This window comes from Paroedura picta, chromosome 8, assembly GCF_049243985.1.
Source record: "Paroedura picta isolate Pp20150507F chromosome 8, Ppicta_v3.0, whole genome shotgun sequence".
Lineage (NCBI taxonomy): Eukaryota > Metazoa > Chordata > Lepidosauria > Squamata > Gekkonidae > Paroedura > Paroedura picta.
This window is the reverse complement of record NC_135376.1, coordinates 2,693,874-2,720,863: the sequence shown is the minus strand read 5'-3', so window position 1 is coordinate 2,720,863 and position 26,990 is coordinate 2,693,874. Positions and strand designations below refer to the sequence as shown.

Sequence of the window (26,990 nt, the reverse complement as noted above, 5' to 3'; positions counted from 1 at the left end):
CCAGGGGAATTGACCTTGGTTGTCTGCAGATCAATTGTAATATTTGGTGTAATACTTGACTTGGTGTTTAGGAGCCTCAATATCCATTTTATATCCTGTATAATTTTTCAGTTCTATGTAAATCGCCCTGAGCCTTCGGAGAGGGTGGTATATAAATGTGAATAAATAAATAAATATGTAATATTAATGTACTAACAGACTAACACGGCCACGCTTCTTGACCTGCCTCCACGGAAGGCGCCGCGTTTGGCCGTAGAGAACAGAAATCCAGGTATCCGAAGAAGTGAGCAGTGACTCATGAAAGCGCCTACCTCTGGATTTGGTTTGTTTTTAAGCACGACCCAAGTCTTGCTCTTTTTTTATCCACCATACACCCCATAGTGGCATCAAAACAAAGTAAATTCAAAGAAAGATTACAGTGTGAAACGGCCCAATTAGGGTTTTTTACCATATCAGTGGAGTCACTGAAGCAGTCGGTGCAAACTTAAATGGACTCTGGGGAATGGTAGAGGACAGGAAGGCCTGGAGGATCATTGTCCATGGGGTCGCGATGGGTCGGACACGACTTCGCACCTAACAACAACAAAACCATATCTTTCCATGCACACCAACCCCCAATTAAACGAGGCTTTAGGGTACTTTTCTCCCCACAGTTGTTAAATTTTAATTGTTAATCTAGCCTTGCAGGCTGGCATGCTTCCTAAGCCACCCCAGGCAATGAATGCCCTTTCCTGTCACTTGTTTTCTAAGACAGCTTCCATAGAATCGTAGAATCACAAAGTTGGGAGGGACCTCCTGGGTCATCCAGTCCAACCCCCTGCACTATGCAGGACACACACAACCATATTGCTCATTCACTGTCACCTGCCACCCCCTTGAACCTTCCCCTTCCCCTTGACTATCAGTGGATGGACTAGGGTCAACGTCCCTCATTGCTCAGAGAACCATTCTGGAGTGTCTTTGAACATCTGGACAAACAACTCTAGCTTCATGTGTCTTCGGCACAATAGGAGCACCTGGCTGAAGAGCACCGTACCCAGTGCAAACTTAAGCGATTGTTGTTACATCCTAAACCAGGGGTAGTCAAACTGCAGCCCTCCAGATGTCCATGGACTACAATTCCCAGGAGCCCCTGCCAGCATTCGCTGGCAGGGGCTCCTGGGAATTGTAGTCCATGGACCTCTGGAGGGCTGCAGTTTGACTACCCCTGTAAACCAACACAGGAAGAGAGGCAAAATTCAATACGAAGCGCAAAACTGGCAAACTTGTAACTTTTTTTTAATTTTTAAAAATTCCAATAGCTTTAGAATAGATCCAAACGTAGTAACTTCTCAAAAAAAAAATACCAAAAGGTACAGTTTAAAGCATATTATCCTTAAATACAAACTAGCTCTCTTGAGATGCATTGCATCAATGTTTTGCATCCATGTTGATGCAAAAAAAAAAAAAAAAGAATTATTTTTTTAAGTTGCATCCTGGTTAAAAACCAAACACAGGATGACCACCAGCAAACAGTCTACCTCAACGCTAACAGATGTCTTCAACAGGACTTCTAATTTTTATTTCTTTTTTACAAAGCAAAAACCTTTTTTTTTTTTTCATTTTCTAAACTTTTCCTGCTGTAAAGGTAGGGAACATATTCCAAGAAAATCAAAAACAGAAGGAGCTGAACATTAACGTTCATGGATACGACAGAGCTGATCTCAGAAAGCCCCCTCCCCGTTTTCCACTCCAGAATAAACTAGTTACATGGGAGCTTAAAAAAAGGAAACCCCTGGATCCTGTTGCACAGACCTTGCTTCCGTACACTGGAAAACAAAAGAAAAAGTAGCATTTTATCTATATGGACCTAAATGCACCAGCATGAACATCCAGGATGCCACTCATAAGCAGTTGCATCGCTGACACTATGGTACTGACCGCAGCCAACCTCAAAACAGCTTGGGTTCTTCCAGCAGAGACGGCCCCTTCACGTCCACCACGAAAATTATTAACTCAAGAACCCAATCAGTGCAGCACATGACATTAGGAAAGTTCTCTCGGCTGCTGTCTGATGGCCTTGTTACCATCCTGGCACTAACCTGTCAAAAACTAACGCTTGAGGATGGGGAGGGACAAAGCGCCCTTCTCTACATCACTACAGAACGATCACCAAAATCCATCAGGTTAATGTTCACTGCTCAGCAAATCATGGTTTTGGCCAAAGAAGATCTGCAGCGCACCGGCATATGACAAAAAGAAAAACAATCTGGCTTGCGTCAGTCAAAACGTTTTCCCCCATTGAGACAGGCCCAGTTTTCAAAACTCACGGGCCGGCTTCTCACCACAGCCTCGTTCTTGATTGTTACTTGAAAGAGTGACGGCTGCCACTCTTTTGGAATCCAAATGCTGTTAAGACTATTCTGGGTTTTCCAATTTACCTCCTCAAAATCTCCAAACAACTTGGGCTTTCGAAATCGGTCAAAGGGGAGAACTTCAGCTTTCCGAAGCAGCGGAAAAGCAACCGGGAGATAGGAAGGCCTCTTCACACTGAATTTTGTGGTGAACGGGAGGGCCGGCTTTGGGAGGAAGGGACGCAAATTAAATGGACCTGACCCCTTTTTTCAGTTTTTGCAGTGGGCCGCAGAACGAGGCTTGACCTTCACCTCTAATAACCGACCTCCATGGGCTGTTTTGGGGTACTCAAAAAAGCACAGTTGCTTGTTCCCTCCTTGCTGGGGCTACACAGAATCATTCCCATCATGACACCATCTATCAAGGACACTGAATTTTCTCTTCTTTTATGGTCCACTATCATGCCTGGGATTTATGTAACTATTTAAAATAAAGAGAAAGAAGAGAGAGAGGATAAAGAGAGATTCAGTTTCATCAGCATCTTGACACAAAGTCCAACGTATCTCATTCCGTTCTGCCCACTGTCACTTCAGTCTCTCCGATGGACAGGCCATCCACGCACGGCATGTCTCTGCCAGCCCCTAGCCCACAGTTACGAAACGGCTGCCTTTGTTCTGAGAGAGCGCCGTTCTTTGTTCCTTCAGGATCCCGAAACGCTCGTTGAGAGTCATGTTGGTCTGGAAGAGAGCCAGAATATAAGTTCTTACATAAGCTACCAATTAAGAGAAAACAGTCAGGGACAAAATGGGGGGGGGGGATTTCTGGAGTCCTGTTAATATTTCATCTGTTCTTCCCTTCAGCATGAATGCACCATGTTTGCCAGGCCGCCTGTCCCCCCATGAGCTGCCAGCTTGGCTCATTTGAACAAGGTCTTTGCCAGGTGCCAGTCTGCAAATGGGCATATACTAAGTGACAGCCCAAACCTGTGCCCCCTCCGGTGGTAGAAGAGAAGAAGAAGAGTTGGTTCTTAGATGCTGCTTTTCTCTACCCGAAGGAGTCTCAGAGTGGCTTACAGTCACCTTCCCTTTCCTCTCCCCAGAACAGACACCCTGTGAGGGCGCATAATTTTAACACCAAGGGATCATATCTTTAACACCGAGGGATCAGAAGAGAAAATATCTCTGGTCCCCAGCCCTTGTGATGAAGGAAGAGGAGGAGTTGGGTTTTGTACCACACTTTTCTCTACCCAAAGGAATCCCAAAGCGACTTAAATCGCCTTCCCTTCCTCTCCCCACAACAGAGACCCTGTGAGGTCCAGAGGGCTGAGAGAATTATGACAGGGCTGCTCTGTGAGAACAGCACTATCGGCTGTGATGTGCCCAAGGTCACCCAGCTGGTTGCATGTGGAGAAGTGGGGAATCAAACACGGCTCACCAGATTAAAAGACACTGCTTTTAACCATTACTCCACGCTGGCCCAAGATTCTCCCCAAGTATGGGCAGAACTCTCCGTGTCCCTAAAGAAAGCACGGATTCCCTCCCGAAAGTATTAGAGTACTGGCAGGGTGGCTGTCACTCAGCAGGGTAGGTGAGGGAGTCTTTGCAGGAGGCCAAACAGACCCAAAACTCCTTTTTCCTGAACACATGGAACAAAAAGGGGTCTCCTTTAAACCTGAAGTATAGAATTCCAAAGATTTTTTTTAATTATTAAGGTCACTTTGAAAAACTTACGCAATCAGAATGGGATCCCCGGTATTCCATAAACCCGTTTGCTCCGAATCTTCTTCAGTGATTCCTTGCTATTCTCATTCATAATTCAGGAGCAATTGACAAGGTAACTATTACAGTTAAAAAGAATCTCCATACTGAGATTAGCAAACCACCTCTGAACGTCACCTGCTTTGAAATCCCTACGGCATGGGTGGCCCAACGGTAGCTCTCCAGACGTCCATGGATTACAATTCCCATGAGCCCCTGCCATCAATGGCAGCGGCTCATAGGGACTGTAGTCCATGGACATCTGGAGAGGCCCCATTGGGCCACTCCTGCCCTACCAGGCCGTCGCAAGCCATCTATGATTGATGGCACGTACACGCTCTCGTGCTAAAGTGAAGCAGCCCATTTTACAGATTGAGAACTTTGTGTGACCAACTGTGCAATGTAGCTGTAGAGTAACTAACCTGCTTTCCAACACTGTTGATGTCAAACTGTAGCGGGACACCTTTGGGGATCTTCTTCTCTTCTGTCTGCTCCTTCTTCATAAGGAAGGGAGGCATCGGGGTACTTGTCAGCCTTGGCTTCAAAGAGCTGCAGGGTGAGATGCCGTAACAGCATAGTGAACAAGGAGATTGCGGGAAGTATAACTCAGGGGTAGTCAACCTGTAGTCCTCCAGATGTCCATGGACTACAATTCCCACAAGTGGGAATTGTAGTCCATGGACATCTGGAGGACCACAGGTTGACTACCCCTGGTATAACTAACCAAAAATATCCCAGCAGAGAGGACAGATGGTCTATTCCTCAACTTAGAACTAAGGTGGCAGTAGAAAGGACTAAGAGTCCAGTAGCAGCTTAAGAACTAACAAAATTTTGGCCGAGAAGAAGCTTGCGTCCCTGCTCCCTTCTTGACAAAAGCTCCTCCCCTGCCACAGATTTTGGTACTTTTCAAGGTGCTGCTGGACGGTGCCTTTTTTCTACTGGAAACGACCAAGGAAAGCCCCCTTGCAAAACATAGGGATAACAGCATCATTGATCTCTGTGCCTATCAACCTGCATTACTCTTGTGTAAAACGCAGAATTCACTACCAGAGGATGCAGTGATGTCCAAACGCATAGCTTTAAAAAGGAAGTAGGAAGACTCATGGAAGAGAGGTCCATTAGTGGCCACTAGCCGTCTGAAAACTTTGCCCATGAGGCTGGTCTGATCTAGAGGGCTCAGACCACTGGTCTGATCTAGAGGGCTCTTCTGATGTTTATAATAACCACTTTAAAAAGAAGACACTAATCCTAAGACCACAGTTGTGGCACAACTTATTGATTTGCAAATCGGTATCCTGTTGTTCCTCCCCAGTGGGGACCCAAAGCATTTCACACTGCTCTCCCCTCATCCATTCTATTCTCCACAACCCTGCAAGGTGGGAGAGGCAGAGGGCGTGGCAAGGAAAAGATCACCAAGGCAGGCTTCCATGGCATAGTAGAGCAGGGGTAGTCAACCTGTGGTCCTCCAGATGTCCATGGACTACAATTCCCATGAGCCCCTGCCAGCGTTCGCTGGCAGGGGCTCATGGGAATTGTAGTCCATGGACATCTGGAGGACCACAGGTTGACTACCCCTGCAGTAGAGGATTTCCTAGATCCCAGTTTGACACAACCAGCACACAGTTCTATGTACTACTAGTTTCATAACAAATATTATTTATAGCTCAATTTTTCTCCTGATCAACAGGGCTCATGAGGAAAGCCAACTGGTCACAATTCCTTGCCAATGAGTTGACTTTTATTGCACATGTGAATAACAAAAGCTGTTCTACTTACATCGGCGATGGCACGGCACCAGGATTGTCGATAGACACAGTCAAAATGCCTCCGTTTGTAGTGGATGTTCGCCACCTGGTTGGGGAAATCACAAGATCTGTTTATCCACAATCAACTTCTGTGCAGCGTACACTAGCCATCAATTCACCCAGACCTCTTAAAGGAGCTTTAGGGCTACTGGATGACTGGATTGTAGAGTGGGAAGGGGCCATCCAGGCCATCCAGTCCCACGCCCTGCTCAGTACAGGATCAGCCTCCAGCATCCAGGAGAAGGATCTGTCCAGCCGCTGCTTGAAGACCACCAGTGAGGGGGAGCTCCCCACCTCCTCAGGCAGCCCCTTCCACTGCTGAACTAGACTCCTAGAATCCTAGAGTGGGAAGGGGCCATGCAGGCCATCTAGTCCCACCCCCTGCTCAGGGCAGGATCAGCCTCCAGCATCCAGGAGAAGGATCTGTCCAGCCCCTGCTTGAAGACGGCCAGTGAGAGGGAGCTCCCCACCTCCTTAGGCAGCCCATCCCATTGCTGAACTAGACTCCTAGAATCCTAGAGTTGGAAGGGGCCATGCAGGCCATCTAGTCCCACCCCCTGCTCAGTGCAGGATCAGCCTCCAGCATCCAGGAGAAGGATCTGTCCAGCCGCTGCTTGAAGACGGCCAGTGAGGGGGAGCTCCCCACCTCCTTAGGCAGCCCCTTCCACTGCTGAACTAGACTCCTAGAATCCTAGAGTGGGAAGGGGCCATGCAGGCCATCCAGTCCCACCCCCTGCTCAGGGCAGGATCAGCCTCCAGCATCCAGGAGAAGGATCTGTCCAGCCGCTGCTTGAAGACGGCCACTGAGGGGGAGCTCCCCACCTCCTTAGGCAGCCCCTTCCACTGCTGAACTAGACTCCTAGAATCCTAGAGTGGGAAGGGGCCATGCAGGCCATCTAGTCCCACCCCCTGCTCAGTGCAGGATCAGCCTCCAGCATCCAGGAGAAGGATCTGTCCAGCCGCTGCTTGAAGACGGCCAGTGAGGGGGAGCTCCCCACCTCCTTAGGCAGCCCCTTCCACTGCTGAACTAGACTCCTAGAATCCTAGAGTGGGAAGGGGCCATGCAGGCCATCCAGTCCCACCCCCTGCTCAGTGCAGGATCAGCCTCCAGCATCCAGGAGAAGGATCTGTCCAGCCGCTGCTTGAAGACGGCCACTGAGGGGGAGCTCCCCACCTCCTTAGGCAGCCCCTTCCACTGCTGAACTAGACTCCTAGAATCCTAGAGTGGGAAGGGGCCATGCAGGCCATCTAGTCCCACCCCCTGCTCAGTGCAGGATCAGCCTCAAGCATCCAGGAGAAGGATCTGTCCAGCCGCTGCTTGAAGACGGCCAGTGAGGGGGAGCTCCCCACCTCCTTAGGCAGCCCCTTCCACTGCTGAACTAGACTCCTAGAATCCTAGAGTGGGAAGGGGCCACGCAGGCCATCTAGTCCCACCCCTTGCTCAGTGCAGGATCAGCCTCAAGCATCCAGGAGAAGGATCTGTCCAGCCGCTGCTTGAAGACAGCCAGTGAGGGGGAGTTCCCCACCTCCTTGGGCAGCCCCTTCCACTGCTGAACTAGACTCCTAGAATCCTAGAGTGGGAAGGGGCCACGCAGGCCATCTAGTCCCACCCCCTGCTCAGTGCAGGATCAGCCTCAAGCATCCAGGAGAAGGATCTGTCCAGCCGCTGCCTGAAGACGGCCAGTGAGGGGAAGCTCCCCACCTCCTTAGGCAGCCCCTTCCACTGCTGAACTAGACTCCTAGAATCCTAGAGTGGGAAGGGGCCATCCAGACCAACCCCCTGCTCAGTGCAGGATCAGCCTCAGGCATCCCTGAGTAGTGCCTGGATAGCCAACTGCCTGATGAGGGCTAATGAGGAGAAATGCAGGCCCCTTATGCGCTGGATACCCGTGGCTCCTTCCCTGTCAATCTGGAGACACTGCAGTGCAAGGACACATGGAAGACGTGGGAGCAAGACCCACAAGGGAAGGGGAAGCGGACTTTGCTGGAACTGCACCCTCCTTTCTACCACGGGGGGCTCTTCCTTCCAAGCACAATGACAGCAGAAGGTCGTCCTCATTATTAGCCTTAGACTCTGGCAGATCTGTCATTCCCTGACACTGAGCCCACGTTTGCCTTCATGATGTAGAAGCGTTAGGAACAACCGCAGTAAACGGCAGCAGAAGGCAGACATGGGTGCCAAATGCTTCCGCCAGGCCTTCAGCTATTAAATCAGACATAGAAAAGAGGCAGAGCTCAGGAGCACCCTGAAGATTTGTGGCAGGGGAAGAGCTTTCGTGAGTCACTGCTTACTTCGTCAGATACTTACGGGGGAGACCGTTTTGTATCCTGCCCATTGAGGTCATCTTCTGCATGAACTTGTGCCTGTACCTGGAGAAAGAGAGAGAGAGCTGGGTTTTTCATACCCCGCTTTTCACTACCCAAAGTGGCTTCCAAACACCTTTCCCATCTTCTCCCCACAACAGACACCGTGTGAGGGAGGGGAGGCTGATATTACAGAAGAAGAAGGAGTTGGTTCTTATATGCTGCTTTTCTCTCCCTGAAGGAGTCTCAAAGCGCCTTACATTCGCCTTCCCTTTCCTCTCCCCACAACAGACATTCTGAGAGGGTGAAGCTGAGAGAGCCCTGAGATTACTGAAGAAGAAGAGTTGGTTCTTATATGCCACTTTTCTCTACCCGAGGGAGTCTCAAAGCAGCTTATATTCACCTTCCCTTTCCTCTCCCCAGAACACCATGTGAGGCTGAGAGACCTCTGAGAAGACTGCTAGGTCAGAACAGCTCTATAAGGACTTTGATTAGCACAAGGTCACCCAGCTGGCTGCATGTGGAGGAGGAACAGGGAATCAAACCCAGCTCACCAGATTAGAACTCTGCACTCCTAACCACCACACCAAGGTGGCTCGGATGGAACTCTAATGGAAGAAAAATGTGCCTGGCAGATGTTTTGAGGCGATGGAGGAGAAGAATGGGTTGGACCCTGAACCAGAAGCAAGTCTGGGTCCAGTGGCACCTTTAAGGCCAAACAAAGTTAATTCTGGGTTGCAGCTTCTGTGGGCATGCCTGTGTGAATCTGCTGGGGCAACAGTTATGCTTTCGTCTAATGGAAAGCTCCTCAGGCTGCAGTAAAGACATCACTGCTGGCAAAACGGACCTGTAAGATCCAGTCCAAGATTTTCTCTTTTTACCGCCTAGCAGAACACGTCATACACAGTAAAAGATGCAATATTCATTTTCTCTTCCGGTCTAACCTAACTTGAAATTTAATTTCACCTTATTAGAATGCATCACGTATAACTTAAATTAACATCTATAACTTCACTGCTTTGAATATGTAGGATTTTGGAAGGACCGGTGGTATTTGCACCTCTGCAGTGTTAACAACCAAGCAGCAAGTGGTGCTCAGGAAGTCTCTGTGCATCTCTGTGTTGGGGGGACGGCGGGAAGAGAGTGAACATACAAACCATCAGCACAGCTCCCAGATGCACCTTCATCGGATGCAGGGAGCTCTGACTCTCGAACGTTTATACCCTGAAAACCTTGAGGAAGAAGAAGAGTTGGGTTTTGTACCCTACTTTTCACCACTTGAGGGAGTCTCCAAGCATTTTACAATCTCCTTCCCTTCCTCTCCCCACAACAGAGGCAGGTGGGGCTGAGAGCTCTGACAGAACAGCTCTAACAAGACTGTGACTGGCACAAGGTCGCCCAGCTGGCTGGATGTGGGAGAGAAGCGGGAAATCAAACCCAGGCTCTCCAGATTAGAGGCCACCGCTCTTAACCACAACACCACGCTGGCTCCCAATTACACCACGTTGGTCTCCTAAGGCAGGGGTAGTCAACCTGTGGTCCTCCAGATGTTCATGGACTACAATTCCCATGAGCCCCTGCCAGCAAACGCTGGCAGGGGCACATGGGAATTGGAGTCCATGGACATCTGGAGGACCACAGGTTGACTACCCCTGTCCTAAGGTCTCACTAGACTTGAACCCAGCTCTTCTTCTGCAGACCAACACAGCTACCCTTTGGAAACTTGTTGTTGTTGTTAGGTGCGAAGTCGTGTCCGACCCATCGCGACCCCATGGACAATGATCCTCCAGGCCTTCCTGTCCTCTCCCATTCCCCGGAGTCCATTTAAGCTTGCAACGACTGCTTCAGTGACTCCATCCAGCCACCTCATTCTCTGTCATCCCCTTCTTCTTTTGCCCTCGATTGCTCCCAGCATTAGGCTCTTCTCCAGGGAGTCCTTCCGTCTCATGAGGTGGCCAAAGTATCTGAGTTTCATCTTCAGGATCTGGCCTTCTAAGGAGCAGTCAGGACTGGCCGGTTTGTTCGCCTTGCAGTCCAAGGGACTCGCAAGAGTCTTCTCCAGCACCAGAGTTCAAAAGCCTCAAATCTTTGACGCTCAGCCTTCCTTATAGTCCAGCTTTCGCAGCCATACATTGCAACCCTTTGGAAACTATCACTGCTAATAGCTAGATTAGATGCTGGGAGAATCTTAAGGACCAACAAGACTTCCAGGGTATAAACTTTCCAGATTCGACAGTCCCTCCACCACATACAGGAGCTCTGAAAGCCCATCTCCCAAATTTTTATATCCCAGGGAGCCTTTGCCAGTCTGAGTAGACAGTCCTGGTCTTCATGAACTGTTGGTCTGATTCAGTGTAGGGCAGCTTTGTGCGTTCCCATGAACTGTGCCAGAACACTGGATGAAGTAGGCTCTTGTTCACAAAGCTCCTCCCAAAATACCATTTTTGTTCTTTAATCTGGCTCCTGCTTATTCTTTTTGCTAGGACCGACTGATGTGACCACCGTCCCAGAACCATCAGCAGGAACCTCGAGAGTCTTGGCCAATGTGAGAAGCAGAAGGCAGAGCAGAGCACAGCTGGGCAGGGAGGGAGTCCGTTCAGCCTCAAACTTGACCTAGACCACCCCACATCCCTTCATGGAGAGAACCCACAGAGGGAACATCACCAAACTGCTGTCCGTTACACCCTACCTTCAGGCCTCTCCTGAAGAGGAAAGTAGCTTGGCGAGAATCTTTCTGCTGATATAATTTGTTTCCAAGTCTTGTGGAAGGGGGCTGAATATTAGTTCTGTAAAATATTCATAAGCACAAAGAAGGGTTAGCATTTAGATAGCACCACCGATATAATGTGATGCTCTTGCAGGCTGAAGCAGAGGCAAAAGAAACCCGATCCTGTCCCAAGGAGATAAAAGCACAAGAAGGGGGATATACAACCAGTATCAAATCTGAAAGCTCTTTTTCGACGAGCCCAGAACCAATCCAGCTCATAGACATCCCCCACCCACCTCAGCAGACCACTGATAAGTAGATTTCCATCCTTAAATTTCTAGGGAGGCAGGAGACACAGATACCGGGTGTCCTTTTCCTGAGTGTTGCTCAGAACGCCCTGGAAGAACACCATCAGGAGACAACACACCCCCTCCCTTCTGAAAGGGCAGAAGCAGCCGGGACTCACCTTCTGTTCAGCAGGGTAGGCCTCCTGAGAACGGCCCCTGGCTTCCTGCGCAGCTCCGGCTGCCTCTGGATGGTCATCTTCCTTTTCAAGACCGTGTAGTTCCGCTGGACATTCTTGGGAGAGAGAGATTCGGAGTCAGACCGAGAGATCTGCTCAGGAGCCCCGAAATACAACTGAGCCTTGAGCGTAGTTGATTTGGGGCATTTTCCTTTCCACGGGAGCAAGCTCCAGAGGGCAGCTCTGGGGAATCAAACCCGACTTGCCCAATTAGAAGCCACCGCTCTTGTCCACTCCACCACGCTGGCTCTCACGCATCATGCACTGCCTATGGCCGATGGGTGATCAATGGTAGTCCACATACCAGAGGTGGCCAAACTGTGGCTCTCCAGATTTCTATGGACTACAATTCCCATGGGCCCCTGGAATTACAGTCTGTGGACATTGGGAGAGCCACGGTTTGGCCATCCCTGCCCTATACAATCCTCCATCTCTGACTGGCAGCCAGGTCCTTCTACCTGTGCCATGCGGCACCCAGCAACCTGAGGTTTTTGCCTCTCAAGGGCAAGCACTTTTCCCTGCAGTTTGCTCCCGCTCTAACTTACGTTAGGCCATGTTCTAGCTGGGCTGCTAAAACCCTGTGACTGTGAATCAGGCACCTTGTACAGGTGATGATGGAGCATCTCCATTTTATTATTTGGTTACCTCATTTATAGTCTGCCCATCTCAACTGGACTCTAGGCAGATTCGAAGGAGAGCAGCTGGTTTTGATCGCCTGCTTTTCACGATCCAAAGGAGACCAAAGTGGCTCACAAACACTGTTTCCCACAGCAGAGGCCCTGTGATGGAGGTGGGTCTGAGAGAGACCTAAGAGAACTGCTCTGCAAGAACAGACCAAGGAGAACGGTGCCTAGCCCAAGGTCACCCAGCCAGCTGCATGTGGAGGAGTGGGGAATCAACCCCAATTCTGCAGATTAGTGTCCACCACTCCTTCCATCGTATTCTGTGGGAGAAGGCAGGTGGACTTCCTGGAGATGCTACTGAACAGGTAACAGTGGAGGCAAAGGTATTCCCCCCCCCCCACTACGTTTGCTGTACCAGCAACACCTCCTCCCCGAGAACAAAGACCCTGCAGCTCTCACTTGCCCCATTTCCATCTCTAGAACTGTCTACTGCAGCACACAGCGGCCCTGGTTTAAGTCAAGTCAGTTTAAATAACCAGGGGGGAAAGAGAGCTGTTGCAATCCATTTATTTTTATTATTTACACCCTTCCTAAATTAAAAGAACACAGCATTTTCCTAGCAGAAAATAGGATTAAAATTGATCGGTGATACGATCTCAGGAGGCCCACCCAAGGAACACATAAAAAATACTCCACTTTACTATTTTAGAACATGGCACACTGCAGTAAAATAATGCTCCTGACCCCAAACCGTCTGTCACACCGATTAGGAGCACTGTCACTTCATTGACAGACAAAAGTTCTGTCAAGTAGGGGCAACCAGATTGTACTTGTGCTAGGAGAAGAGGAGGTTGAGAGGGGAAATAAAACTCTCTCATTAAGTATTTGAAAGGCTGTCACTTGGAGGAGGAAAGGGAGCAGTTACTGATGGCAGCAGAGGGTACAACCCATAGTAATAGCTTTAAACTACGTGTAGAACGATAACAGCTAGATATAAGGAAAAAGTTTTCACAGTTCGAGTATTTCAGCAGTGGAATAGGCTGCCCAAGGAGGTGGGGAACTCCCCCTCACTGGCTGTCTTCAAGCAGCGGCTGGACAGATCCTTCTCCTGGATGCTTGAGGCTGATCCTGCACTGAACAGGGGGTGGGACTGGATGGCCTGCATGGCCCCTTCCCACTCTAGGATTCCAGGAGTCTACTTCAGCAGTGGAAGGGGCTGCCTAAGGAGGTGGGGAGCTCCCCCTCACTGGCCGTCTTCAATCAGCGGCTGGACAGATCCTTCTCCTGGATGCTTGAGGCTGATCCTGCACTGAACAGGGGTTGGGACTGGATGGCCTACATGGCCCCTTCCCACTCTAGGATTCTAGGAGTCTAGTTCAGCAGTGGAAGGGGCTGCCTAAGGAGGTGGGGAGCTCCCCCTCACTGGCCGTCTTCAATCAGCGGCTGGACAGATCCTTCTCCTGGATGCTTGAGGCTGATCCTGCACTGAGCAGGGGGTGGGACTAGATGGCCTGCATGGCCTCTTCCCACTCTAGGATTCTAGTTCTGCAGTGGAAGGGGCTGCATTGAGCAGGGAGTTGGGCTAGATGGCCCCTTCCAACTTTAGAAGAAGAAGAAGTGTTGGTTCTTATATGCCGCTTTTTTCTTCCGAAGTGGCTTACAGTCGCCTTTCCAATCCTCTCCCCACAACAGACACCCTATGGGGTGGGTGAGGCTGAGAGAGCCCTGATATCACTGCTCGGTCAGAACAGTTTTATCTTCTCTTTCAATAAAGAAAACTTTTTGGTTGAACATCTACTTGGATTATATTGAGAGTTCTCTTAAATGAAAAATCCCCATCAATATTGGTGGAGAATCCCAGTTACCCCCACCTAATTAAGAGGCTGCCGATTTGGGTAACATAACTCAGTGGTGGTTTCCCCTGACCTGGAGAGCCCAGGACAGCCTAACCTGATAAAACATGTGTAGGATTCACTGTAGAGAGTGAGGTAAACATGCACGGGAATAGACTGGGCCTGTTTCATATTACAGGGACAATGTTTCTCTTTTGTAGGAAGATGCTGCAGGTGTACAGACAGATTTGCCATACATAATATCTACAAGCAGCTTTTTCTGAACAATCAAAATCTACAGTGCAGATTGGGGATGGGAGACTCAATTCCTGCATTATTGTGGGAGAGGCTCCGGCAAGGGTGGGTTGGAGTCCCTGTTTCCATCCGCATCATGCCTACACATGGGGCTTTGTGAAATCCCCAGACAAATCCGCTTTTTTCTTCCGAAGTGGCTTACAGTCGCCTTTCCAATCCTCTCCCCACAACAGACACCCTGTGGGGTGGGTGAGGCTGAGAGAGCCCAGATATCACTGCTCGGTCAGAACAGCTTTATCAGTGTCGTGGTGAGCCCAAGGTCTGGCTGCATGCGGAGGAGTGCAGAATCGAACCCGGCATGCCAGATCAGAAGTCCGCACTCCTAACCACGACACCAAACTGGCTTTAGGATTCTATCTATAACCATCCAGTTTTCTGCTCTCCCTTGGAGCAGAAACCCGAGAGAACTAGTAATTCCTCGCTCCCTGGACAGTGAGTCACACCTTCCTTGGGACTGGAAACCCTGACAGCTTATGCCTGAGACAGGTCAGCGTTTCTCTCTTGCACCCTTTTCACTCCCAAAACAGATCCAGGTGTGTCGAGTTGGTCTGAAGTAGCAGAACAAAATTTGAGTCCAGGGGCAACCTTTAAAAAGACCAACCAAATCTTATTCTAGGGCAGGGGTAGTCAAACTGTGGCCCTCCAGATGTCCATGGACTACAATTCCCAGGAGCCCCTGCCAGCATTCGCTGGCAGGGGCTCCTGGGAATTGTAGTCCATGTACATCTGGAGGGCCGCTGTTTGACTACCCCTGTTCTAGGGATAAGCGCTCTCATGTGCACGTACACATCCTCGAGTACAATGACATGGAAATTACCAGTCCGTGCAATTATGTAGATGCCATGGGCTCCTCTGCCCATGCCATGAATTCTGTCCCTGCCTAAGGATAGGGAGGGAGCTTCTGTGCTGTGTGCTGTGGAATGGGGGCTGGGTGAGGCGGAGAACGCATAACCAGGAGCTGTGTTGTCTCTTTCTGGGTCTTGGTTATCAAGCTAAGACCTTGGTTACTATGGAGACGGAAATTCTTTTGCATGAGCTAAGCTCTATTCTAGCTTTTCTGGGTGATAACGGGGCAGCACCTAGTCTGCAGACCGAGACACTCTGGGTGGGAGGGGGACGGGCCTGGTTCCAAAAGTGGGAATTGTATATTGGTCTGGCAGTTCTATCAGTGACCGGAAGCTATTCCGTACTTGATTTCTATACCCATCGATATTCTTTGCTACCTCAAGGGTGTGCTGACTGGAGGAAATGCAGCAGGAGCTCCACAGTACAGGGTGAGCAAACCCTCATAAACTAAACTTGTTATTCCTGTTTGCTCCTTGAATCTGTTAAACCTCTGAATCATGCTGCATGCTAACTTAGTGCTTACCCTCTACCGATTATGCATCGGCTGATGATAATTTCCATTTCATGGCATCTGAGGAAGTACGTGCGTACACGAAAGCTTATAGCCAGTTTGGTGTAGTGGTTAGGAGTGCGGAGTTCTAATCTGGCATCTCTAATGCAACTGCGACTCTATTTGCAAACTGCAAACGTTATGGTACAGACGCATAAGATATGAGTTCTAATCTAATGCACTCCCCCGCATGCAGCCAGCTGGGTGACCTTGGGCTCACCATGGCACTGATAAAGCTGTTCTGACCCAGCAGGAATATCAGGGCTCTCTCAGCCTCACCCACCTCACAGGGGGTCTGTTGTGGGAGAGGAAGGGAAGGCAAATGGAAGCCACTGTGAGACTCCTTTGGGTAGAGAAAAACGGCATCTAAGAACCGACTCTTCTTCTTATAGAATCACAGAACCATCGAGCTGGCAGGGGCCATACAGGTCAGGGGTAGTCAAACTGCGGCCCTCCAGATGTCCATGGACTACAATTCCCAGGAGCCCCTGCCAGCAAATGCTGCCTAAGGAGGTCGGGAGCATTTGCTGGCAGGGGCTCCTGGGAATTGTAGTCCATGGACATCTGGAGGGCTGCAGTTTGACTTCCCCCGATACAGGCCATCTAGTCCCACCCCCTATACCAGTGGCAGCCAAACTGTGGCTCCCCAGAAGTCCCCGAACTACAATTCCCATAAGTCCCTGCCAGCTCATGGGAACTGTAGTCCATGGACCTCTGGAGAGCCACAGTTTGACCACCCTCGCCCTACACCTTGAATAAAACTTTGCAGACTTAAAGGAGCCACTGGACTCAAACGACCTTTCACCCACACGACATTTACCGTTCTTCACAGCTGAGTCCCCACCAGGCTCACGGTCCATGTTCCAGTTTCAGCTGCACTAAGTTATGCTGTCCCTTGAGACGCCAGAACGGCTCCCTGCCCTGGCCAGGCCCAAGGCCTGCGTAACTATATAGTGCTAGCACAGCAATCAAGGCTTCCTACAGAAAAGATCATCCTTCTACAAGCTTGGATGGGCACAAGAATGCACAAACCAAGCCAGGTAGCATTTGGGCTGCAATCCCAGGACACAGTGACTTGGAAACAAGTTCCCCTGAAACTGGCTCAAATTATTTCTGAGGCAAAATGCAGAGAATGAGACATGCTCCAGAGGAAACACATCACCGAGGGGCGATGATGGGACATGTCCAGACGTGGCCGTGTAGATCAGCCGCAGTGACAACGCTTCTGAGATGAAATGAGATATCTGTACGTGCACCAGCTGAGGATCCCTGGCCCCACGGAAACATGGCTGGCCTCAGTCTTTTTGGCCCTAGCTCCTGCCTGCTGGAATTAACTCCTGAGCGAGATCAGGGCCCTGCCGGAACTACCAGAGTTCTGCAAACCTGCAAGACGGAGGTCTTCCGCTGGGCCTATGGCTGAGGCCAGCTAGGTAAGATAAACAGCTAGATAACAACCACAGCAACATTTGGGCCTCCCTCCTGCCCCCTTTGTTCTCCCCCTCCGCTCCTTCCCCCATGTTAACATCTGCTGCCTACAATCTGACTTTAATAATAAAACGATTGTGATTTGTATCGTTTTAATCTGGTTTAATCTTATTTACTACTGTTTAATTGAATTTTTCAGACTGCATATACCACCCCAAGATGGGTAACCAAGAGGGGCAAGATATAAAACAAGAAGAAAAAAAAATAAAAAATTTTCTAGCTTCTTTTTCCTCCCTCTCCCAAAATACTAAAACTGGAGGGCATCCAATGAAGCTGGTGGGCAGTAGGTTCATGGCAGACAAAAGAAAACTTTACAGAGTTATTAAAGGTAAAGGTATCCCCTGTGCAAGCACCGAATCACGTCTGACCCTTGGAGTGACACCCTCCAGCGTTTTCATGGCAGACTCAATACGGGGTGCACAATAAAATCCCTGTCATGTAAGAAAATCATAGTGTGACGAAGGGTGCTTGCACTCAAAAGCTCACGCCTTCAATAAATCTTTGTTGGCCTTAAAGGTGCTACCAGACTCTGATTTCATTGTGCTACTTCAGACCAACACGGCTACTCATTTGAATCAATACAGGGTGGTTTGCAATGTGGAATTCGCTGCCAGAGGATGTCATGATGATTACAGGAATGAACACATTGGAAAGAAGAATGGACAGATTAATGGAGAATAAGTCGTTCAGTAGCTACTAGGCATAGTGACTGAGGGGAACCTCCACATTTAGAGGCACTAAATCTCTGGATCCTAAAGCCAGGAGGCAACATCCAGGGAAGGTCTCAACCTCTGTGCCTTGTTGTTGGCCATCTAGAGGCACTGGCTGGCCACTGTGGGACAGGATGCAGGACTATCTCCAGCAGGGCTCTTTTGATTTTCTTATGAAGGCCTTGGCCAATATGCCCTGTGGCTGGACCTTCAGAGGAACTGCCTGGTCCACCTATTTGCAAACAGCAAGCCACATGGTACAGACACATAAGAGGGGAGCATTCTAGTCCTTACTCATACAAGTGCCACGACAGCCTGACAAAACACAACACAGATCCATCCAAGCGTGCATGCATACCTTTTCACTGAGGGGCGGCCTGTTCAAGGGGCTGATGCCTCTGTGTGATCCCAACGCTTTCCTGGCTGCCAAGCCGGTTTTGACACTGTAAGTCCGCCTCTTCCCAGCCGTTCTCCTTCGGCGCCCTAAGCGGTTTTTACCAAAACCTACAGTGGGCAGAATAAGAAACAGACTGAGGGCATGGCAACAAGAAGAAGAGTCAGCTTTATACCCCATTTTTCACTGCCCGAAGGAGTCTCAGAGTGGCTTCCAATCTCCTTCCCTTCCTCCCCCCACAGACACCCTGTGAGGTTGGTGGGGCTGAGAGAGCTGCTGTGAGAACAGCTCTAACAGGACTGTGATGAGTGCAAGGCCCCCCCAGCTGGCTGCATGTGCAGGAGCAGGGAAGCAAAACTTTGGCTTGCCAGATTACCACTGCTCTTAACCACTAGAACCAGGCTGGCTCTCTCTCTCTCTCTCTCTCTCTCTCTCTCTCTCTCTCTCAGAGCAGGGATCCTTTCAGCTTATTGGGAAGGCTCCCAATGGGCCATGACTCTGCCCAGGGGGCAGTTCAGCTCATTTTAACTACCCAGTCCTCTTCCAAACACCGGTTACTCTCTACCTGTGTACTCCGGGATTCCCCATTTGGGCCGCCTCATTCTGAACTGCCATGTGCCGTTTTGCTGGACGCCTCTTTTCATTCTGGGAGAGTACTGCTTCCGCTCTTCTTTCTTATTGAGTTTAATGATATCATCTGTGAATCAAAAAATATGGCTATATAAAGGTTAATCTGGGAGGGGTGGGGGAGAGAACTGCAACTAGAGAGAGGAATCATCATTCATGAATTTGCCCATTCCCCTTTTAAAGCCTTTCAACTTGTGAGCCAGAATCACATCTAACAGCAGTGACTTACGTGCTCTAATTACATGCTGTGTGAATAAATATTTCCGTCTTTCTGTACTCACATCTCCCATCGTGTAGCTTCTCTGGAAGACCCCAGATTCTAGCTTTTCTCCCTGTCTGCTCTTTCCACACTGCATAGTTTTATGGACTTCACACTCTCCCTTCCCCTACTAAGCAGTAAAATTTCAGCCAAACATAATTCCCGGTAGATCATGCTATGAATCAAGTCAGCTCATTGGTCCTTTCAGTCTCACCTATTTATTTAGTGTAGTTTTTATATGGAACACATCTTCTAGTGCACCCCGATATGGATGTGACTACGGATATGATGTCCGTAGTCCTGCTGCCCCAGGGAGTGCACTAGAAGAGCCAGGGCAGCTGCAGGGCAGCGTGGCCAGCTGGGGCAGCACAGGAGGCCAGGCCAGTGCCACCGCAAATGAGAAGAGAACTGGGGGAGGTGGGAGGGAGTCTGGGTGGGGGGCAGGGAGGAGAGTGTCTGGAAAGGGGGCATGGGGCAGGGAGTCGGGGGGGGGGGGGAGATGGGAAGGAGGGACTCTGGAGGGGAGGTAGGTGGGAGAGAGGAGGGAGTCTGGGTGTGTGTCTGAGGGAGGGTGGAGTGACCAGGGAGGAGGTGTGGTAAGCAAGAGGTATGGGGAGGCGAGGGTGGGAGAGGAATGAGTTTTTGTCTGTGAGTGTCTGAGAGAGGGGAACGGGGGAACCAAGGAGTCCCTTAGCAGGTATGTGTTCCACATACCTTGTGAGAGTTGAGCTGCAGCTATTTTTAAAAATCTTTCTCTTTCTCCAAGGATGCTAAGAGCCCTGTGAGGAATGCAAGTCTCTGAAAGCATGCAACAGGTCACTCAGTGAGGATCACAGCAGAGGAAGGATTCGAACCCAGGTTTCCCAGCTCCGTGCAAAATAATAATAACAACAAATAAAATAATAGAGGAATCGAAAGCCAACATTAAAAATCCCAATATTTGAAAGCCAATAGGTAAGATTCCAGGGGATTGAGAGGCTAATCTAAAAGTTGCCTTTCTTACCAAGCCCCTAACCTACTCAAGGCAATGACCTCCACAGAGAGCTTCACAGGGACCTGAGATTGCTTACCTCGCCACAGGTGCTAACATCCTACACTTCCCACCCAGCTTTTACGGATTGTTAATTATTTGGCAATCCACCTGTGACTTCCCACTGCACTGGCATATCCTATTCCATCCCCATTTTACATTTTGACTATTCAGCAATAGCTGAGGATGTCTCACACCCATTTTGAGTGAACTCGTTACTCTTCAGATGGGATCTCACTTTTAACTAGGCGGTCTTCCTATGTGCATTTCAGTTGTGCCCATTAACCAGCCTGATGTCGAGACACGCTCTGATCCATGAGCTGAAGCAAGCCCTGAGTCACAAAAGCTTTGGCTGGAAGAAATGCTGAGCAAGATTTGAGTCCAGTGGCAACTTGGGAAGTGGGGGAGTTGTGGGGGTAGGGAGCTCAGCGGCAAATTTCTGGCCAGGGGCACAATGTTAGAGTAGGCAAATATACTCCCTGACCGCCCTCTTCCTTCCTAGCCGTAGGACCTCTGTCTTGGAGGGGTTGAGTTTCAGGCGATTGCAACTGGTACTGAAGCTCAATACCACGCATCCTCCTGGACTGAATCAAGACGCAGGTTTTCTGTGACATTACCAATGCTGATTTCCCAATGCCTATTATCCCTCTGCCTACGACACCTCATCCAGTCACACCTGCTACTGTCATTCAGCAAGTGAAATCACGCCACTCTCCGGGATACAAAGATGGATGGATTCTCATTCTAGGTGTGCCTGAAGAGGTTAGCAGTGACATAGAAATACTCCTCCCTTGCCACAGGTTTTCTTTTGAACACACATCCTGCCCAATTCTCTCCAGAAATTTAGTCAGTCAGGACTATCTCTCTCCTCCCCTGTTCACAAACTTCGTTCCTCTTCTTGATAAAAACTATTTCATTCTTTAAGCCAGGGGTAGTCAGCGCTGTGGTCCTCCAGATGTTCATGGACTACAATTCCCATGAGCCCCTGCCAGCAAATGCTGGCAGGGGCTCATGGGGATTGTAGTCCATGGACATCTGGAGGGCTGCAGTTTGACTACCCCTGCTATAGAGAATATATAGGAAATATCAGACATCTGAAGGACAACATGGACATCTGGAGGACCACAGGTTGACTACCCCTGCTTTAAGCAGTTCGGTGCTCTCCTCCTTTGCCCCTTCAAACTCTGCCAGCCCACCGGGAGGTCCTGCACTTCCCTTTTCCCAGGGCAGGCAAAGGCAAGCGGAACAGTCCCGGGGTTTGGATTTCAAAATCTTATAATCCCCCCTCCTTCAAGAATAATCCCGTTGCTCTCCAAAGCGCCACTCGACTCGTCACTCTCTCCCTGCAGCCCCAATCAGGGCAAAGGTAGTCTGCCCCCGACCATGGAGGCTCCACCAAGAGGCCGGTCGGCCTGCCTGCCACTCAGCGCCGCGGCCCCGCCCAGGCCCCGCCCCCACGGCGATTCCACCGGCTCCCCCCGCCCCCCACGGCGCGTTCCTTTTGGTTCGGCCCGCCCGGCCGAGCGTCTCTCTCCCCCCCCCGCGCCCCCGTGGTTCGGCCCGCGCCGTTCCTGCCCCTCCCCCTCCTCGCCCCGCCCTTCCCGCCTCCTCACCCAACGACATGTCGATTTTCTCCACGGTGTCGCCGCCGGTGTTGCGGAGCGCGGCCGCCCCAGCGCCGAACCCGTTCATGGCGCCGCTTCTCGCTCCGCCGCCGCCGCCTCCCCTCGCCGGAGACACCAGACCGAGGGCGAGAGAGAGGAGAGGATACAGGAGTTGGCTTTCCTTCTACGCACGCGCCGGAGTCGCACGGCGCATGCGCACAAAGCGGCCGGACGGCAGGGGACCGAGCCGGGAGCGCATGCGCGGGTGAAGCGAAACGGGCTATTCCGCCGCCGAGTAGACTGTTGCTGGGTTTTAAGGCGCGTGCGCCCTCGGTCGCTTTGGGCGCGAGTTGTAGGGCGGAGGAGGCCGCCCCCTATTGGTGAGGAGCTGTAACGGGGCAAAGCGAGAGTGTATGTTATGGATTGTTTCATGTATTGTGGATACGGTTTATGTAAACCGCCCTGAGCCTCCGGGGAGGGCGGTATATAAATATAATTAAATAAATAAATAAGAAACTGCTGCTTGCTCTTCTCCTATTAACGCCAATGTGGAAAGTACACCATCCAAAAACTACCAAAATCGAGCTCTCTCCATAAGGTTAAGAGGGCAGTTTCCATTATACATCTGAATATAATTTGATGCAGCAGCATTTAATGTAAAATGGTAACACTGTTTCTTAAGGCAAAGTTAATTGTATGGATCCTGTTGTTACCTGCGCTGAGCCAACAGGGAAGGGTGGGCTATAAAATTAAGGTTTGTTATTGTATTATGTTGACACCTCTATTGCAGTGGTCCCCAACCCCCGGTCTGGGGATCAGTACCGGTCCGTAGATCAGTCAGTACCGGGCCGCGGCTCCCTCCTCCCCGGCTGCTACCTCGGGGGCTGCCCTGCCACTCTGCCGCCGGCTCACCTTTGGTGTTCTCTGGCGGCTGCCATGGCTGGGGCTCCCTCTCAGTGTGGCACTGTGCAGCTGCTGCTGGCAGCGCCCCCCAGTGGACGGTGGGAAGTCAGGGGAGCCGGAGCTCAGGCGGCGGTGACTCCCCCCCCCCCCGGGCCTCAGTAAAATTGTCAAGCATTGACTGGTCCCCGGTGATAAAAAGGTTGGGGACCACTGCTCTATTGAATGCAAAAGGTTGCCTCTGCCATTCAATCTCAAGTGACTACAAGCAAACTCGAATTGCTGGTTTTTCCTAGTTCTCTCTGGAGCTTGTTAACCATTTCCTTTATCCTTTCTTCCCTGATGCCCTCTTAGCTAACCTTGTATGTGTTTTCAAGGTGCATGGGTGTATGCCTTTCATTCTCTTTCAATAAAGAAAACTTTCTGGTTGAACATCTGCTTGGATTATATTGAAAGTTCTCTTAAGTGAAAAATCTCCATCAATATTGGTGGAGAATCCCAGTTACCTCCACCTAATTAAGAGGCTGCCGATTTGGGTAACATAACTCAGTGGTGGTTTCCCCTGACCTGGAGGGCCCAGGACAACCTGACCTGATAAAACATGTGTAGGATTCACTGTAGAGAGTGAGGTAAACATGGACGGGAATAGACTGCGGGCCTGTTTCATATTACAGGGACAACTTTTCTCTTTTGTATGGAAGATGCTACAGCCATACAGACAGATTTGCCATACATAATATTGTTATGGATCATACAGTGTAAAATTTACAAGACCACAACAAAGACAGCTAAGCAGCAAGAGGATTTATTTAGGATACATGTTTGCAAGCATTTTCTGAACAATCGAAATCTACAGTGCAGATTGGGGATGGGAGACTCAATTCCTGCATTATTGTGGGAGAGGCTCCAGCAAGAGTGGGTTGGAGTCCCTGTTTCCATCTGCATCATGCCTACACATGGGGCTTTGTGAAATCCCCAGACAAATCTGTCAGAATGAAGGATGTCCAGATGGCAGGTGGGACGCAGGCGGAAGGCGGAGGGGTCAGATGGCATTTGGTTTTTATTATCTGGGCCACGGAGCTGGCTGCCTGCAACTGGAGAGTCACAAAGAAGACCAAACAAAGGGATGGGATTGTGAGGGATCTTTGCGCAGCAGCCTCTGGGGGGTGTCTCCAAATGGCAAAACTAATTTGCAGGTCACTGAAGCTAAATTTGAGTCACCCAACAAGATATTTTTTTTTGGGGGGGTGCTTTCAAAAACTCAACCCTCCCTTTATCAGAGACAAGCTGGCGTGCAGATCCCTGGGCCCTTCTGTCCCAGTCTGAGTGGGAGGGGTGCTGCAAAGAAAGGAATCAGGATGCAGAATGCAAACAACAGTCAAGAAGGGAGGCCCATGCACACAGCCCTGAGATCTCTGAAAGAAGGGCAGGGGGAAAATTCAGTGGAAATGTTTCCACCACACACACTCTTTTTCTCATGCGCCCAGCAAGAAGATAACTGGAAAGGGGGGGAACTGTGTTCACGTCTTGTAGGAAAAGAGCACAGCACTGAAGCCGCTCTGGTATTAAAACAGACATGAAAAGCCAAACAATACAGAGAAAACCAACAGTAAACATGCACAGGTCTCTTGGGCATTCTTTTTACTTGTTTCTTGCAGAGTTTCCAAGTAAGAACGTACAAGCAATTTTCACAGCTCACAAACTCAGGGCATCGAGTTTCCAAATAAAAAAGCGCAGGTAATTTTCACAGTAGATTTCAAGGTAGATTGTTTTCAAATAAGAAAGTACAAAACGCACCTCCTTTTTCTCAAGAGAAAGGGCCCAACAAGGGGGGGGGGGGGAGATGCAAAAGGCTAACAATATTCCAGGATGAATGTTGGTGACCCAAGGCTCACATTCGGTTGCCAACCTCCAGCTGGTGCCTGGATGTCTCTGGGAATCACAAATTTACAAATTACAGAATTGCATCCCCCTGCTGGAGAAAAATAGCTGCTTTGGAGGGTGTACTCTACTGCATTACATCCCTGCTGTGGTCCCAAACTCTGCTCTCCCCAGGTTCCAAGAATTTCCAGCCCAGAATTGGCACCCTTAATTGCAATACGGGTGGTACCCACTTTGCAGAGTTTTAGAAGACAAAAAGCCTACTTTCTTGTTTGCTATACCAAAATTTTGCTTTAGTCTGTAAGAAACAAAATGATCCATCGAAGAAAGGGTTGGCTGCAGGTATTCACCAACAAACGACAAATCTCATTGCAAAGACCCCTCCTGTCGGAGCTGGAGCTGGCCTCCCCTCCCAAATATTGGGCAAAAAGAGGCTACAAAGCAGCTTCACGGTCCACTTTACGGCAAAGTCACTTTCCTTGCGTGGAATGGCATTTACTTCCTGGGAAACGCAGGCTGGTCGGATCGAGGCCTCCGGGGGCGTTCCCCAATGCACCGCCTCTTCCTATTATGACTGGGACCTAAACACCGGAAATGGTCTTTCTCTTTCCCCGCAAAAGCCCGGGGAGGCTGGCGCAAGGCACGCCGGGGACTGTAGTCCCCGGGACCAGGAAGCACCCGCCGTCGCCCCCAATGCATGCTGGGAGTCGTAGTGGCTCCCTTGCAAGGCCAAGATGGCGTCTCCGTGGGCGGGCGATGCATGCCGGGAGCTGTAGTTCGCCCCGGCTGAGGGAGGCGAGGGCCGGGCCGGCAGCCGGGAGGCGTCACCGTCGCTTTCCGGGCCAGGCGGGCGATGGCCGCGGGAGGAGACCTCGGAGGGCCCGCCCGACGCTGACGGCCAGGGATGGAGGTCGGCGAGCTGGAGGAGAGCCGGTGAGGGGCGGCGGACGGGACTCTCCGGGCCAGGGACGCGCTTCCCTGACGCCCCTTCCCGCCCCTTCTTTAATAGGGTCAATTAACGTATTTTGGCACTCCTGGGATTTGGGTCGGGAGGGCTGCTGTCCCGGGGTTGCCAACTTTGGTCCAGGGGGGTCCTGGAGATTTGGGGGCGGTGCCTCTGGGGGGCGGGGAACTCTAGGGCGGCGTTTCCACCAGGGTCTGTGGTATACCATAGAGTCCACCCTCTCTAGGCTGCGCTGCCCCGGCGTGCATGCATTAATATTGTATCATTATTCCATTCTAATAATTAATCTTACCAACGCCCCCTACGCTTGGCAGCAGTAATAATGCTTCTTTGTTTCTATTATTACTATTAATAATAATAATTAAACATTGTTTTCATTCTTGGTATTTAGTAATATTGGGTTGGATATTCTTTCCTCGAGTTGCCAACTTTGGCATTAAAATTCCTGGAGATTTGGGGGCCGTGCCTGTGGGGGAGACTCTAGGGAGGGATTTTGACCAGGGTCTGTGGTATACCATAGAGTCCATCCACTTAAGGCTGCGGTGCCCGGAGAATCTCATTAGCAGACAGGAATTAATATTGTGTCCTTGTTCTGTTCTATTAATTTAATTAACTGAAGGTCAGTTATCTTGGCAGCTTGAAAAAGGCTTTTTTGTATCTGTTATTATTATTAACTTGTCTTGTCAGTCTTGGTAATTCGTAATGTTGGTTTGGGTAGTATTCTACCAGGGTTGCCAGCTGTGGTCTAGGGGTTCCTGGAGTTTTGGGGGCTATGCTTGTGAAGGTGGGGAAATCTAGGGAGCTATTATAACCAGGATCTATAGTTTACCATAGAGTCCATCCTCTTAAAGCTGCGGGGCCTTGAGACACTTGGTTGCTGTTATTAATGAATATAATATTATTATTGTCCAAGAGGGGTCACTGTATTTGTCTGTCACAGCAGGAATGAGCCAGAGCCCAGCAGCGGGAGAGCTTTTGTGAGTATCCGAAGTGAGCAATGAGTCATGAAAGCTACTCTTCTGCCACAAATTCCTCTGGTCTTTAAGGTGTTGCTGGAGTCTTGCTCTTCTCTGTGATCATCATCATTGTGTTATATTAGGGTTACTTTTGGCATCTTCTTTCGGCCTCTTTTTTAAAAAACTGAGGCGAACATCCTCTTTAGGGGTTGGAAGGTTAGGAATCGTCATAGTAGCAATCATCACAGTCTAATTGGGAGGGGTATTTAAAAGGAGATTTGTCATGGTGATTGTTTAAAGTAGTCAGTTGGAAAATATTCCACTTTTTTTTTTTTTTTTGCTTTTCAAAATATGGTAATCTTAGTTAGATTAATTAATACTACTAATTTCCCCCAAATCTTGGCAGCAGTTATAATTATTTCTATTGTTAATATTATTATATTATTATTGTTATCATTTACCATTGCTAGTTAGTAATGTTAGTTTAAGCACTGTTTTTCCCTAGGGTTGCCAACTCTTGGTCTAGGAAATTCCTGGGGATTTGGGGGGTGGTGCTTAGGAGGGGGGAATCCAGGGTGGGATTT

General features: G+C 49.8%; 2 protein-coding genes across 9 annotated transcripts in view; one reads left to right on the top strand and one right to left on the bottom strand.

Moving 5' to 3' along the window:
• Positions 1 to 1,261: 1,261 nt before the first annotated feature.
• FYTTD1 (forty-two-three domain containing 1) lies at positions 1,262 to 21,929 on the bottom strand. Its single transcript, XM_077348062.1, has 9 exons — positions 21,715 to 21,929; positions 18,751 to 18,882; positions 18,150 to 18,295; positions 11,374 to 11,486; positions 10,890 to 10,986; positions 8,205 to 8,266; positions 5,868 to 5,942; positions 4,514 to 4,640; positions 1,262 to 3,071 (listed from the first exon to the last, which is right to left on the bottom strand). Exons 1-9 carry the CDS (start codon positions 21,791 to 21,793, stop codon positions 2,976 to 2,978), a joined length of 927 nt encoding a protein of 308 aa, XP_077204177.1. The 5' UTR covers positions 21,794 to 21,929; the 3' UTR covers positions 1,262 to 2,975.
• A 3,266-nt stretch (positions 21,930 to 25,195) lies between these two features.
• RUBCN (rubicon autophagy regulator) overlaps positions 25,196 to 26,990 on the top strand; it is a 62,786-nt gene continuing 60,991 nt past the window's right edge. For 7 of the 8 annotated variants that reach the window (XM_077348060.1, XM_077348059.1, XM_077348056.1 and 4 more), the window contains exon 1: positions 25,196 to 25,496. In XM_077348060.1, the coding sequence (XP_077204175.1) occupies positions 25,243 to 25,496 (254 nt within the window). In that variant the 5' untranslated portion in view covers positions 25,196 to 25,242. The remainder of the gene's footprint in view (positions 25,497 to 26,990) is intronic. The other variant, XM_077348061.1, reaches the window with a different exon arrangement.

Coding starts and splice junctions, on each gene's coding strand:
- FYTTD1 (XM_077348062.1), bottom strand. CDS start 21,793: ATGAACGGGTTCGGCGCTGGGGCGGCCGCGCTCCGCAACACCGGCGGC. Junction 18,883..21,714: donor GAAAATCGACATGTCGTTGG/GTGAGGAGGCGG, acceptor TTTGATTCACAG/ATGATATCATTAAACTCAAT. Junction 8,267..10,889: donor TCTTCAGGAGAGGCCTGAAG/GTAGGGTGTAAC, acceptor CTCTTTCTCCAG/GTACAGGCACAAGTTCATGC.